General features: G+C 41.9%; 1 protein-coding gene across 7 annotated transcripts in view; it reads left to right on the plus strand.

The window, feature by feature from the left end:
• CCDC30 (coiled-coil domain containing 30) overlaps nucleotides 1-14,947 on the plus strand; it is a 112,899-nt gene that overhangs the window by 70,514 nt on the left and 27,438 nt on the right. For all 7 annotated transcript variants that reach the window (XM_075554726.1, XM_075554708.1, XM_075554717.1 and 4 more), the window contains 4 exons: nucleotides 2,330-2,509; nucleotides 4,621-4,821; nucleotides 12,700-12,854; nucleotides 14,664-14,817. In XM_075554726.1, coding sequence (XP_075410841.1) covers nucleotides 2,330-2,509; nucleotides 4,621-4,821; nucleotides 12,700-12,854; nucleotides 14,664-14,817 — 690 coding nt within the window. The remainder of the gene's footprint in view (nucleotides 1-2,329; nucleotides 2,510-4,620; nucleotides 4,822-12,699; nucleotides 12,855-14,663; nucleotides 14,818-14,947) is intronic.

The raw sequence follows: 14,947 nt of genomic DNA on the forward strand, positions 1-14,947 counted from the left end.
CCAGAACAAGTAGACTTAGATTGATGCATCACGTTAGTAACGCCAGGTTGTTGTATCCCCATTCACCAAGAAAGCCAGTCATAGCCTGGAACTCTATTTCCCCAATAGTTTAGTCTTGCCATTGGGACCAGTATATGAATTTAATGCATGTTTAACAATTGCTTTTATAAATTCCTAACATGGAAGAGGCCTTAGGCATCATCTGGTTTTATGCCTTTAATTTGCAAATGAGTAAAGTGAGACTCAGAGAAAGTAATTTGCTTAATCAAATTGCTGATGAATCCAAAAAGAACCTCTGAGTATTTAACTTCGTGCTCTTTCCTGGTTCCCAGTAGCTCTTTCCTGGTTCATTATCAAGTAAAAGCATTGTACCAGGTTGGGGGCAAAAGATTTTACCTTGACCCCTAGACTGGCTGACTGATAGTTTCTTTGAGCAATAATTTGCAATTCTTTGGCAAAGTGACTTGACCTACAATGTAGGCAGGATGAACTACTGTTCTGGCTTTCCCTTCTTCAAAACAGGCTAAAATATTCTGTGCCTTTTTCCCACGGGTACAAGCACGATGCTGTTTCTGTAGAGCTCTGCTTTGATATGATAAACAGTTATACAGGAAGCTGATTAAGAATGAGTTGTTAAACACTGTTGCACGGGGTTAAATAAGCCGGAGTGCTGGATGCAGGGTTCTAGGCCTCAGGAAAACTCTTCTATTCAGCTGAAAGAAGAAAGCTCAGGGACAGTTAAGTGGCAGAAGCATTAGTAGGTAGTGCAACTGAGTGGCCAGTAGCTGTGCTAAGTGACTGCATGTGCTATTTTAGGCCCTTGTCACTGTATCTAGCAGATATTACTGCCCCTATGTTGAAATGAGGAAATGGAAAGCGACGAAGTCACTTTTCCACGATCACCCAATGAGCAAGTGGTAGAATCAGGCTTGCAGCCCCTACTGCCAAAGCTAAAGCTCTTAATCATTATAATTCCATTCAATAATTTTCTATAGGGATCTTTGATCCAATAAAGTGGGTTGAAATTGCCTTTCTGATTAAGCCAGGATAGGAACTGAAGAGCTATTAGGACTTGGGAAGTTCTCTGTTGTTTCAGGAACAGAAGTTAAATAGAGCCGGGAGAATAAAGGAATAGCTATAGAGAGTCATGGACAGGAAACACACTGGACCAGGACGGTGGAAGTTCTAAGAATCTTCTCTATTTCACTGGAAAGAGTTGACTTCTTTATCCACCCCACACACTGTACTGTGTGTGCCTACCTTTTTGTAGAAAATCTAAAATGCTCATACCTTGGCTGAGGCCATTTTATTGCAGTGGAAAGACCTGAGGTGAGAGTGTATTGTTGAGTACTAACTAGAGAAGAATAGTTAGGAAGTAAATGGAGAGTGATGGTGAAAGCTAAGAATAGAAACCTAAGTCCTCTTGCTGAATTACATAGACGTATACACACACACACACAACCACAGAATACTACTTTTTTTTCGTCTGAGTTGACTAGAGAAACAAATTCATAAACCCTTGTGTTTGTGTAAGAGAGAACTGTATATCAAAGAGCAATTGTACATCCTAACCCAGTGCAGTTCAAGTACGTAAGTCCGATATTAGCCCATACGTTCTATACCAATCTATCAATTCCTCTTCAGACTCATGCAACACATACAATGACACGGAGTGCAGGAAAATCACAGGCCATTGGGTGGAAAGTTTTGTGGATCCAGTGGAGGTGGAAGCATCTACATGCTGGCAGGGGTCTCCACATGACTCCTTCAGCTCCCTGGCTCTAGCTCCATCTGCATAGCTCCATGTGACTTGTCAACAGGAATGTCTTGCAGGGAGTGAGTGAGTGCCCCACCACCAGTGAGCTATTTATCTCTTTAGGGCTTCCAAATGAGGTCATCAAGCTGCGACCCAATTGACAGGATAGATTCCATCCCTCCACAAGTTGACACCAGATTGTGTAACTACCACATTTATCCGGGGTGTCTTGGAGATCCCCATTTTAAACATGTTTTATTCTCAAACTATCCATTCTTCAATTCCCCGTCATTGATGTGAAGAATTTTTTAAAAGGTGATTGTCTGTGATTAACTCCTTTTGTTCAAATAGTTTTCCTGACACTTTGACTCAAAGATAGCAGGAATTAAATTACAGAAACATGTTCTAACTAGCCATAAACATAGAAGCATGATTTGTTCTGAGCAAATGAAAACAAACAAAAATGTACATGGAAATAATCTCAGTCTGGCAGTTCTGGTTTTGACCATTTGAACCCATGTTTGACACTCTTCAAGTTTTCCGTGTTTCTCTTTTAAAACACATTTGCTCTAGTATTCATCGCCTAGAGAAAATTTTAAAGTGCAACAGCAAGAGGAACTGCAACAACTTCGCCAGAATTTGCACCGCGTCCAGAATCTGTGTAACTCAGCAGAAAAAGAGCTTCGATATGAACGAGGAAAGAACTTGGACTTAAAGCAACATAATAGCTTACTTCAGGAAGAAAACATTAAGGTAGTTCTCCTAGACGGGTTATTTAGTGAAGGGGCTGTGATGTGGTGGTGGGAGTGTGAGACCTTGTGTAACTTCTGAGAGAATGGGAACCACCCTCAGGATCAGCCCAAGCTGACTCCGGTAAAGTAGAGGTCAGACATGCCTCCACTCTCCACCTGTTACCAATCCTGACACCAGCCATCCTGCCCACAACCCTCTCTGCTTCCCTCTCTACCAGTGGCCTCCTAGAACTCACAGACTATACTCCCAGATATATGGTTTCTTAGGGAAGCAACAGGATATCAGGATGAACTTGGAAGTAACCGAGCAGGATCACCATCAGTAAGCAGACAGGTAAGGCCGAGAAGGCTCTCACCGTGTGAGACAGGAAGCACTCTGGACCAGGACTTCTTCAGAGTAAGGCCACGCCTGTTCTCTCTCTCTTCCTCTTGGCTGGGCACACCCCGCTGAGAAGAGATCTCCTCTCATCCCCTGCTTTGCTAGAAAAGGTGTTACAGCCCTTTTAGCTCTGCCGGGAAGTGCCCAGAGACCCACACTCCACCAGCAAGACTCCTGCAAGAACAGGAGCACAGCTCTCACGGCCCCCATGGGTTGGCATGTAGTTAGTTTTCCAACGCCACAGGCCCAGAAGCCCTCTGTGCCAGCTCATGCCAGTCTCCTGGGTCTGCAGTCCCATCTCTCACCACTGTGGGATGTTTCCAGTGTTACAACTTTCTTAGGTTCCTGAGTCTAGGTAATTCTCAGTGTACATACCCTATTTGCCTCGTAGGCACCAATCGCCTTGTACGTGGCTCTATTTGCATAATAACAAACATTTTCTGATGACAGGAACTGGCTTCTTCCCTGAGCAAAAGTAAAATGCTTCTTCAAAGGGTTAGGTCAATGTAACCACTCCTCAGGGCCGGGGGAAACTCCCAAGCTATTGCTTTCTCTCCCTTTTGCAAAAAGCCACGGACAGAACTCATTTCAGCAGAGGGTCTCGGTGATAAATGAATCAAAACCCTCTCAAATGTTTTAGAAGAACTCATCCTTGAGGCATTCTGATTCTAAAGTTTCTTTGTGGAAAAGTTTCCAAGTGCAGGTGCAATTCCCTAAGTAATTATAAGAGAAGTCAAATCCCTTATCTCTTCTGGTATCAAATTCTGATGTACTTTATTCTTTCAGAACATTTTTCAGTTAATTTTAATTTTTACATGACATTATCCATCATGCACTCTTATTAGTTTTTTTAAATAAAATGATTGTTTTTACTTTCATGAGATTGTTTATAACGGACCTTTTAAAGAACAAACTTAGCTTTGTAATCCATTGTATTCTTGGTAGAGCAATAATAAATAGATGTAGTTAATAAATTAGACAAGCAAGGATGACATAGGCCAGATAGGATGGATATGTAATTTATTGTGGAGGGAGAGCCAAATGACTGACTAGAATTGGCTTGTGATGGAAAGCAGGCCTCTGCGATGATTGACCTGAATGAAAGGCTGGATGTTGGGATCACTTATTGAAAGCAATAAGTCATTAAGAAGAATCATTTCAGAAATATAGACTCAGGGAGTTTTATTTTGGCAGTGTTGACATAAAGATTGTATTTAAAACCATGGGAATCACTCTAGGTTTGGAAAGAGCTTCCCTAAAGGCCCACAATCATCTGCTACGATTTAGAGGTTGGATAGCATTAGATGATTCTACTAAAGGGACCAAGAAGGAGGAGCAGAAAGATGAGCAAAAACCAGGAGAGCCTGGTAGTGTAGACTCGTAGAGAGGAGAGCTACCGAGGATGGAGAAATGGCTGCTACTGAAAGGTCACTTGTCCATTCGATGTGTATGGACAGCAGGAGGCCAGGCTGCACTTAGCAAAAACACTCTCAGTGGAGTAAAGGGAATGAAAGCCGGTATAGATGCTTCAGAAGCTTCCTAAATAAGCTTCCTGCTGACGGGGTAAACTTTACTAATTCATGGCAGTACCAGGGATAGAATCCACCATGTGACATTGGTAGTTGCCGACTTTTGGAACTATCCTGCTTCCTCTGAAAGCTGTTTTTTCTGACTCACATTGACATTCAGCTCATGCATATTTTTTGTCACCCTTATTTGCTCTCCATCTTTAGCTGAAAATTGAGCTCCAGCAGGCCCAGCAGAAGTCACTAGACAGCACAGAGATGTGCTCTTCTCTCACGGCAGAGCGGGAGCACTGTCAGCGGAAGATCAAGGAACTGGAGCTGGAAGTACGCACACAGGCTCAGAGCATGCGGTCACAGGACAAGCTGCTGGCTCAGGAGAAGGCTAAAGTTGCTGATGCCGAGGAGAAGGTAGCGTGCTTGTATACGCTCATGTGCATAGCAAACAGAACATCCTGGTGGGCATCACCACTGCAGCCCTGTTTCCCCAGGATTCACGAAGCAAAGATAGAACTAACCAGGTCGATTTCTGGGTTCATTCTTTACTCTCCCCGTGCTGCCCTCTCCTTTGACCTAACTTCCTCATGCAATTCTAGTAAAGCTTAAGAAGTTTTTGTTTCTTTGATTGTTTTGATTTTTAATACTTTAGGAACCTAGAAATAAATTACATTAAAGCATTAGTATGAACTGGCTAGTACCAGATCACTTCTGTTTTACACTGTCTCATTTCAAGGGGTTTGTCCTCGTCTCGGGATCCCTGATGTAGTGGTTACTTGTTGGGCTATAATCCTCAAAGTTGGCGGTTCAAAACCACTAGCCACTCCTCAGGAGAAAGATAGGACTTTGCTCTCAGAAACAGTTAAGTCTTGGAAACTCACAGGGACGGTTCTACCCAGCCCTTTAGGGTGACTGTGAGTAGACATTGAGTTTATGGCAGTGAGCTCTTTCTTTAAAAAAAAAATGTTATTCTTCTCTCATTGGATGGGAGATTTTTTAGATTTGTGTTGTGCAATAAATCATTTTGCAATGCTCTCTGCATTTCAGTTAGATAACACCAGGTGGCAGTCATCATAGGCAACAGTTACAGAATGTTATCAGCGCCTTGGCATCAAATCTTACAGAAACATAAATCACATTACGAAGCACCCAAAAGTAGACAACAGCAACCTGAGTGATATCAGAAGCCTAATGTTGAGTCAAAAATGAAGTTAAAGAACTGATATATTGAGCTATGAGTTTAGGACAGGATTACCTGAATTGGAGTATGGATTTGAAGGTAGCCATCAAAGTCCTGCTGGACATATTCTCCATCTTAGTCACACAGGGCAAATAAACAAATTTTGCTACAAAATGATAGAAACATTTATTAAAAATACCCAAATGCAAAACTGTTGTTTCTCAGTATATCCTCTATCTAGGTCTATACGTTTCTGAAAGCAGTGTTTACATATCCCTAACTCCTGGTGGTGCTGTTAAGTAAGTCTTTGGCTAATAACAGGAAGCTCAGCAGTTCAGACACACCATCCCCTTCCCAGGAGAAATATAAAGCTGTCTGCCCCCTTAACAATTTACAGCCTCAGAAACCACCCTACATAGTTGTTGTTAGGGTCCATCATGTCAATTCTGACTTATTGAGACCCCATGTACAGCAGAGCGGAACGAAACACTGCCCAGACCTGCACTGTCCTCACAACTGTTGCTATGTTGGAACCCGTTGTTGAAGCCACTGGGTCAGTCTAGCTCATGGAAGGTCTTCCTCTTGTCCACTTCCTCTTGTCCACTGCCCTTGTCCACTGCCCAAGCATGATATGTTTTTCCAGGGACTGGTCTCTCCTGATAGCATGTCCAAAGTACATGAGACCAAGTCTTTCTATCCTCACTGCTTTTTTAAAATAATTTTATTAGGAGCTCTTACAGATATCTTAACATTCCATAGTTCAATCACATCAAGCAGTATTTATCATAATCAGTTTCAAAACATTTTCTTTCTTCTTGAACTCCTGACACCAGCAACCCTCTATCCCCTCCCTCCCTCACTGTACCCCCCAGAAACCCTTTATATATCTATCTATCTATCTATCTATCTATCTATCTATCTATCTATCTATCTATCCATTATTTTGCCATGTCTTACACCATCCAATGTGTCCATTCACATACAATTCTGTTATTCACCTTGAGTGGCGTTGTACAGTCATCAATGCTATGGATGGACGACCCTGCCTGTCTCCCCATACACTCAGGGAATCATTACTCCTGTTACTGTTTCTGAAAAGTAATCTATCTTGGCTTTCATGTATTGAACGATCTTAATTTTACAAATGAACAAACGCAAGTCTAGCATAATTGAGGTAAAGCAAATAAAAACCATAGTAGTAAGAGGAGGAAATATTAAAGAACTAGAAGATAGTTATGTGGTTCACCCTGGATTTATCATCCCTTCCATGTGACCCTTCTGAGAGGAACTCTCCAGTTATCTTACAGGTGGGTTTTGGGTCTCCACTACATCCATACTCCTTCACATCAATTTGGTTGCTTGTTTTTGAACTTTTGATACATATTCCTGCCAACACCTCATTATCACACAGGCTGATGTGCTTTTTCCATGTGGGTTTTGTTGCATCCCTGGTAGATGGCCGGTTGTTTAACTACAAGCTTTTAAGATCCCAGATGCTGTATCTTTTAATAGCCAGGCACCATCAGCTTTCTTCGCCACATTTACTTATGTAATCATTTTGTCTATAGCTATCCTGTTGGAAAGGTGAATATCATGCAATGCCACATTGTTAGAACAAATCATTCTTGGACTTAGATAATATTTAAGCAGATGCCCAAAGTCCATCTGGTTCCTTGCTGTATTTACATATATATACATATATAAACAAATACACCTATATTTATATATTTACATATATATGTATACACACCTATTATTTCTTCTTTTTATTTTTCCTTTCCTCCTGCCCCATTATCATGTTTACCCATTGTTCACCTGTCCATAATACCTCTTACAATTTGATCAAGCATGACCATAAAAGCTACGTCCTCCTTGCCATCAATTTTGGAACCCTTAATATCCCCCAGCCCCCATCCTTATTGACTCACTGCTCACCTTCCACTGCCTCCTCCCCTCTCCATCCTCGCTCCTAAGGAGTATTTTGGCTATACTTCTCCAAAGAAAGATTTGTTTGTCCTTCTGGCAGTCCAGAGTACTTACAATATTCTTCACCACCAATTCAACTACATCAATGCTTCTTTGGTTTTCATGATTTAATGTCCAACTTTCATGTGCAGATGAGATGATTGAAAGTACCATAGCCTTTGCAACGTGTGATGATGAAGTCAGATAGTGTCTGGGCATCAGAAAGAATAGAGTTTGAGGTTTTAAAGGCTTATCTTCAAACAAGCAGCCATCTAAGTTAGGTGTCAACTAACATGGAAGAAGCACACAGTTTGTGTGATCTAAGGAGTGGAAATAATAAAAATCTAAACCCAAAGGAGGGAACGGTAGCAGAGCTTCAATTCTGAACATCTGGTTTTCAGAAGGCTGTGGATGACAGTGGAGGCCGAAAATCCACATGAAGGGTCCCCACATGGAGTAAGCCTCCAGTCAAGGATGACCTCTCTGCCTTAAATTAAACTGCCCCACAGATCCTCTTGGAAACCACTGCTTTGCTTTGATTGGGCCTTTTTTGGAAGGTACTCTGATGAGACTAAGACAAGTGTATAATGGAGAGCACTTGTCTACAGCCATCTACTGATCTCAGAGACAGGTGTAAACATGTCTTGAAATAAACTGCACGAATGCACTGGAAACTTAGTAGCAGTTCTTTACTTACCCTCACACAGGTAAAACTTCATTGAGATGTATACTTAAGACAGATATAAAATTTTTATTACTCCATAAAAGGTCATTGGCAAAACTTTTTAATGGTAAAATTGGTAGAGCTTGGTAAAAAGTTTTTGTTTTTTGTTATAATTTAGAAAATTACATACTGACAAGGATATGGTACAACAAGAAGTCTTATATGCTGACTGTAACTGGAAGAGTGAATCAGTATAAACATTGAAAATCAATTTGGCATTATCCAGTCAAGTTGAAATGTATATGTACTGTACAACATAGTATTTCTACTACTAGGCATAAACATTAGAGAAACTATGTTACTGCATGTACATATGGTGAGACAGGAAGTTAAAGCAGATTTGTAGCAGCATTATCTAACAACAACAAAATTACCTTTAACATAATCTACATCTAGTGATTTATTCTACAGATATTGCTTGTAATACTATTGTTCATAATAACAAGATATTGGAATCAATATAAATACCCATCATGAGGAAGTCAGTTAAACAAATTGATACGTTCTTATAGTAATATATATTCTTATATACAGTTATGAAAACATGCAAGTCAAGATAGTTGTCATTTAAGGGGTGAGAGGGTAGAAGCTTTCTAACAATTCAAACACTTAATTACAGCGTGCGTAAAACTCAGCACAGTCTTGTGATAGAGTGAAATTTCTGAATTGGGAGGGTAGTCTTACACTGTGAACCTGCTGAAGGAGCCTCTGAATTTGGATGGATTGAACTGGAGAAAACAAATGGTGGGATGTACAGATAGTTTGTATGACTTGCAATACATGACAACCGAGAACAGCAATAGCTGCCCTCCTCTGGCTTCCCGAGTGCTGAGGAGAATATTCCCTATTGACAGACAAGCCTCCATTTGTCCACCCTTGATCTATTCTGACCCTGGCTGCTTCTCCCACACCACTCTGCATCTATTCTGGGTTTGATAATCCATTGCAAAGGCCATACAGAACTCATAGACAATACTCACAATTAAGTGAACTTCTTAGGGAAGTACATAATGAGGTTCCCACAAGTCAGGATCAGAAAACAGTAAGGATCCAATCAATGGTCTCTTCAGCCAGCAGACAAGCTCTCTCTGATTCTCAGTCTCTCAGCTATGTTGGCATCAAGCCTTTCTCCGGCTGTTAGTCTCTCAGCTGTGTGGTCCCTTGGCTTTGCCTCCATGGGCCAGGAAGTCAGCCCCCTGCCATTCTACCCATTTTCATAGTTCCAGGTCAGAAAAAGAGAAGACTCCATCGTCTTGATGTTGCTCCTCTGAGTGTCCATGCCGTGGTCTGTGATGCACTTGGTCTTGGCCTCCACCTCTTCAGAGATCTTGGACTTACCCTTCCAAGGTCCTCAGGGCTTCTCTCTCTGTTGCTACTTCAAAGCTGGCGCATCCTCACAGCCAGGGCGGGGTTGGTAACAAAACGGACGGGTCCTCTCGCTTAGTGTCATTCACACCCTCTTTGCACAGGCCCACCCAGTCATTGGGTGGGATCTACAGAGATGGGACAAAGGACAGTATTAAGAAATTTTACTCCATCACAAGGCTGTGCTGAACATTTAAAGCTTTAGCCACGCCATGATTGAATCTTTTAATCGTTAGGCAGTTTCTTTAGGGGGATTAATTTGTATCACTTTTTTTGTAATAAGAAAAGATAGGTATCCATGAAAATGTCCATCAATCAGAGGATAGTTACATAAATGATGATATATTCTTACAGTGGTATCGTATGCCATTGTAAAAGATGACAACTCTATATGTACATGTAATAAGGAAAAATCACCATGATGTATTATTTGCTCATAAAAGTAAGGCACATAAGTGTAGATGTGATACTCTTATTTCTGGTGTTTTTAAATGTCTATATGGGGAAGAACTACGCAGTCATATTTGCTGACACCAAAATCAAACTCGTTGTCATCAAGTTAATGCCAAGTCATAGCAACCCTGCCAGATAGTGTAGAACTGCCCCACAGGGTTTCCCAGGCTGAGATCTTACAGAAGCAAACGTACATTGTGCTAGACAGCGTTCTCTAGAGAAACCAAAACCAGAATGCTAATAATTTTATATGTACTTATACAAATAGATAGATGTATAACATAAGAAATAAATAGCTAATTAAACTATAAAGCAGTACAAATGGCTCAGTACAATTCAAATGTGTTAGACAGGTGTGAGACACTGGCAGTCCTTCAAGTCTTGAGGGCCGCTGGGTAGTCCTCTGTAGAGCAATTCAGGCTATCCGGGCACAGGCAGCAAACAGCAAGACAGGTCACCAACAGTCAGCTAGATGACAGGGTCTGACAGTCCCCAGCTCAAGAGATGTAAATTCCAATGGTATGGTGAAGCAGGTCTTGAAGGAACCTCAAATTACAGCGACACACTCCATGGGTTAGGTGTCCCACAGGTAGTGTAGTTTGCAAATTGAGGCAAAGAACAAGCAAGGCAACTGCACACTGGTCTGATGATCAAAGAGCAAGAGACAAAAAAGGCAAGGCTTATCAAGCCATTTATCTCGCTGCCCTTCAGTTAATCCCACATGGATTTATCGGCCAGGTTGACACAATAAACCAAGGACCTCACACATCCTCCTTGCAAGGATCAAGAAGCGGTTGGTGTGTTTGAGCTCAGCGCTTTGACTTGTTTTGTTCTAAGGTGCCAGTCAAGTCAGTTCTGACTCATAGGGACTCGACAACACAACAAAACCCTACCCAGGAGTGTGCCATCCTCACAATTGCTTTGTTGAGGCCCATTGAGCTTGCTGATGGATGTGTATCTTTAGAAGGCATAAGAAGAACCAATAGCAGTGGTTGCCTATTTGGTGGGAGATAACTAGAAGAGCCCTGGTCATGTAGTGGGTTATGAGTTAGGCTACTAACCTCAAGGGCAGTAGTTCAAAACCACCAGGGAGAAAAACAACACTTTCTATTTCCATTAAGGGAAATGCACAGGGGCCCTGTATCCTGTCCTCAAGGGTTACTATGAATCAGAATTAGCTCAATGGCAGTGAGTTTTTAGAGTTTTTAAAGTAGAAGATGAAAGTGCAGGGAGGGGAAGAAGGCTTTCCTCATAAGGCTACTTTTGCACACATATTTTGAACTACATTGATGTATTACCATTTTTACTCATGTATAAGCCAAAATTTTCAGCCCATTTTTATGCTGAAAAAGCTCCCTTCAGCTTATACTCGAGTGAGGGTCCCACTTACCTTTTCTCCGGTGCATTGCGGGTGTTCTCCGGCTCATCTGCGGGCGCCTGCAGCCTCTGTGGGTGGTCCGAGGACTGCTGAGGTCACCGCTCCTCTTTTCTCCTGCACACTCGCAGCCTCTGTGTTGTCTGTGCCGTACTTGGCAAGAACCTGCCGCCTCTGTGTGCTGGTACCTGGGGTGCACCGCATCCTTGTCAGATGAACGTCAGATGAGGCCACTCTTCTCCCGCTCTTCCCCAGGGCTGTGACCAATGACGTAGCCTTTACAGTCTTACCCGTGCTTGGTCACGCCCCCTCACTCCACCCAAGCATTGCTGAATGCAAGTACAGGTATATCTCTGGTCTTGGATATACAGTATGTTTATTTAAGTACTTAGTCTGCTATATTTTATTTTCTATTTTCTTATTAACCCTTATCTGGACCCAGTGTTGACTATGCTTGCATAGAGCAGCCTGTGTTAGGGCTCATCATATACATGCTGCACTGTGCACACACTGTGTTACTGCATGTGTTGCGTTAGCACTTCCCATACATGTGTGGTAACGTTGCGCATGCAGTAACGCAGCACATGCAGTAACACAGCGCATACACAGCGCGGCGTGTATATTATGACCCTAACACAGGCTGCTCTGGCAAACAGTCATGTCATCACATTCTGGAATATCATCATCCTGCATTAGGCCTCAAACTGTACAAGCTGCGTTGTGTACATGCGGTAAGGCAGTGTGTGTAGTAATGCAGCCACACAGTAACACAGTGAGTATGGTTACTGTTGACACCATATTGTTTGTTGACCCTCTTTTCCACTTGCTGAGTTAGTTTACTGTTTTTCTTTGAAATAAATGTTCAAAAACATTTAACCTACTGATGCCTCAATTAATGTATTTTTATAGGCATCTATTTTTATTTTGAAATTTACCAGTAGCTGCTTCATTTCCCACCCTAGGTTTATACTCAAGCCAATAATTTTCCCAGTATTTTGTGGTATAATTAGGTGCTTCGGCTTATATTTGGGTTGGCTGATACTTGAGTATATACAGTATGTATTGCAAAAATTAAGTCATTTCCATTAAGCGTAATCTAGTCAAGGGCTTTACTAAAATCCAGTTTCTATGCTAGTCCTTTCACTTTTGTTGTGCACAGGGTATTTCTCTCAAATGAAGAAAACGTCACGCTCTTCTTAATGTTTTTCTCACAAAATATCTTTATTCAAGATTTTGAATCTGAAGCAGAAATCAGAAAATGTTCAGAAGGTTAATGTCACAGACACATATATTTTGGAGAAGAAACAACAAGAGTTAAAAATCAAAGAAGCGCTAGACAATGAAGCAAAAGCAAAGCAGCAATGTCAGGAAGAACAGCAGAGGAGGTAAGAGGAGCGGCCATCTTCCCTTGCCCTGAGTGGACGGGGATCACGTCCCCAGCAGTGTGAATTGAAGAATGTGGTATTTTTGTCTCTGTCCCCACTGAGACACACTGTCACAGTTTCTCATCTGTGTGCTGATTGCTCTGGACCTATGCTGTGTTCTGACTGCTCCGTGCTCCTTTGTCTCTTGTGTGAGAGTTGGATACTTAAGGGCAGAGTGTTTTCTCCAGCTCTGACACAGAACTGATACACCCGTAAAATGTTTTTGAATGAAAGGATTTCCTGAGAAAAATTACATTGTAGCATTTGCTTTTCCCACTCTCTCTTACAATTGGCACTAGATTCAGACTAGAATAAAATTTGTATTTTGTAATTAAGTGACAGCTGGTTTTCTTCCAAGCAGCTCCAAGTACTTCGGAGAATCTTAATCACCATCAACCAAGTACTACTAGTGCCTAGGACGGCTGCCCTGTGTTGTGATGATTATTAGGGTTCTTATTAGTGCTTCCTGTGGGATTCCCTACGCCTTTTGTGTTTATTTTTAAATGTTAGTAACTGATGGTTCTTATTTATATGGAGCTAAGCCTGGTTCACATATATTTTAAGAAAAAATGGGTTTTATTCTGTCATCTTTTGAATGCCTTCTGCCTGCCCCACGGGGCTCATCTTCTGGCACTGCCGCTGACAACATTCTGCTTCTCTTCATGATGTCTCAGTATCTGAGAACGTTCCCATGTTATCCATAAGGTGGCCAGTGGCTGATTCCTCAAAAGTGCACAGCCTGTTCCTTCTTCATCGTCTGCTCCTTAGTCTGGAAGCTCCTCTGAAACCTGCTCAAATACCAGCAGGAGCACAATGCAAACAATAGTATTGTTAAGTGTTATTTGTCTGGGGTGCTGTGCTTATATTTTAGAGCTATCTAATGCGGTCAGAGTCAAGAAGATCCAGGGTCTTTGTAAACACTCTCCCAGTCCTTCTTCCTGGCAGTGTAGACAAGAGGGAGAATAAGAACCTTTTCAGGGATGCTCAGCTTTGGAACATTTTGACTCCCTCGTCAAAATGCTACCAGGATTTGCACAAAGTTTGTTAAGTAACCAGCAATCTATTTCTATTATTGGCTTAATGTGAATCTTGGATTCAATCGAAAGCAAACTCTTCTGTTCAGAATTAGTGCCTTGGCTGGTGCCTTCCTACCAGGCTCCTTCCATTGCCGTCTTCTGCTGGGCCAATTGCCTTCCACATGAGTTAGTCTGAGCTCCTCGGAAACGGCTTTCCTGAACTACGGTCTGTCTGATGACATCCCTTCTGATGGTCCTTTGGGAAAGGATGCATTTCCTCATCAAATGCAGCTTCATTTATCACTCAGCTGCAGTCGTGGTAGCATGTTTACATTAGTATCAACTCTATTGAATCCAAATGAAAGGACTCCACTCGGAAAGCAACTCAAAAAGTATAAAATAATAAGGGCTTTGGGATTTGAGTCCTACCTGTTCCAACTTCAACCAGTTGATTAAACCTGTCAGTGCCACTGCTGCCTCTTCTGTGGAATAAGAAAAATGATTCCCTACTTACAAGGTTGTTTTGAGGAGAGAGGGAGACTAAGAAAGCATATGTCTCAGAGGAGGTTCACCACATTGGTCTCTTTACCTTACAGACACACATCTCACCCCCAGCGCCCTCCATACGCACACACCTGGGGTTGGCAGGTGGGAAATTCCTTGTGATAGTGAGAAAAAAAACCTTCAGTCTAAGACTTCCCTTTGTAAAACTTTGTAGTTTGCTTTGTAACTTAATTCCATTAATTGGCTTCAGGAAGCTCCTAGAGCAGAATATAAATGAGCTCCAAAGGCAAGTGATAGCCTTACAGGATAAAGATAGTCGATTGGAAGTGACCAGTTCGCAGCAACAATTAAAAATTCAACAACAAGAGACCCTTCTGGAAAATGAAAAAAGAAAATCTGATGAGGTAAGAAGAGATGCTTCTCAATTTTCCTATTTCTATAGGCCTGAATGCTAGCTAACAGTGGCTAGGAGCCCTAGTGCCATAGAGGTTGTGAGTTAGACTAACTGCAAGGTTGACAGTTCAAAACTACCAG

This window comes from Tenrec ecaudatus, chromosome 1, assembly GCF_050624435.1.
Source record: "Tenrec ecaudatus isolate mTenEca1 chromosome 1, mTenEca1.hap1, whole genome shotgun sequence".
NCBI lineage: Eukaryota > Metazoa > Chordata > Mammalia > Afrosoricida > Tenrecidae > Tenrec > Tenrec ecaudatus.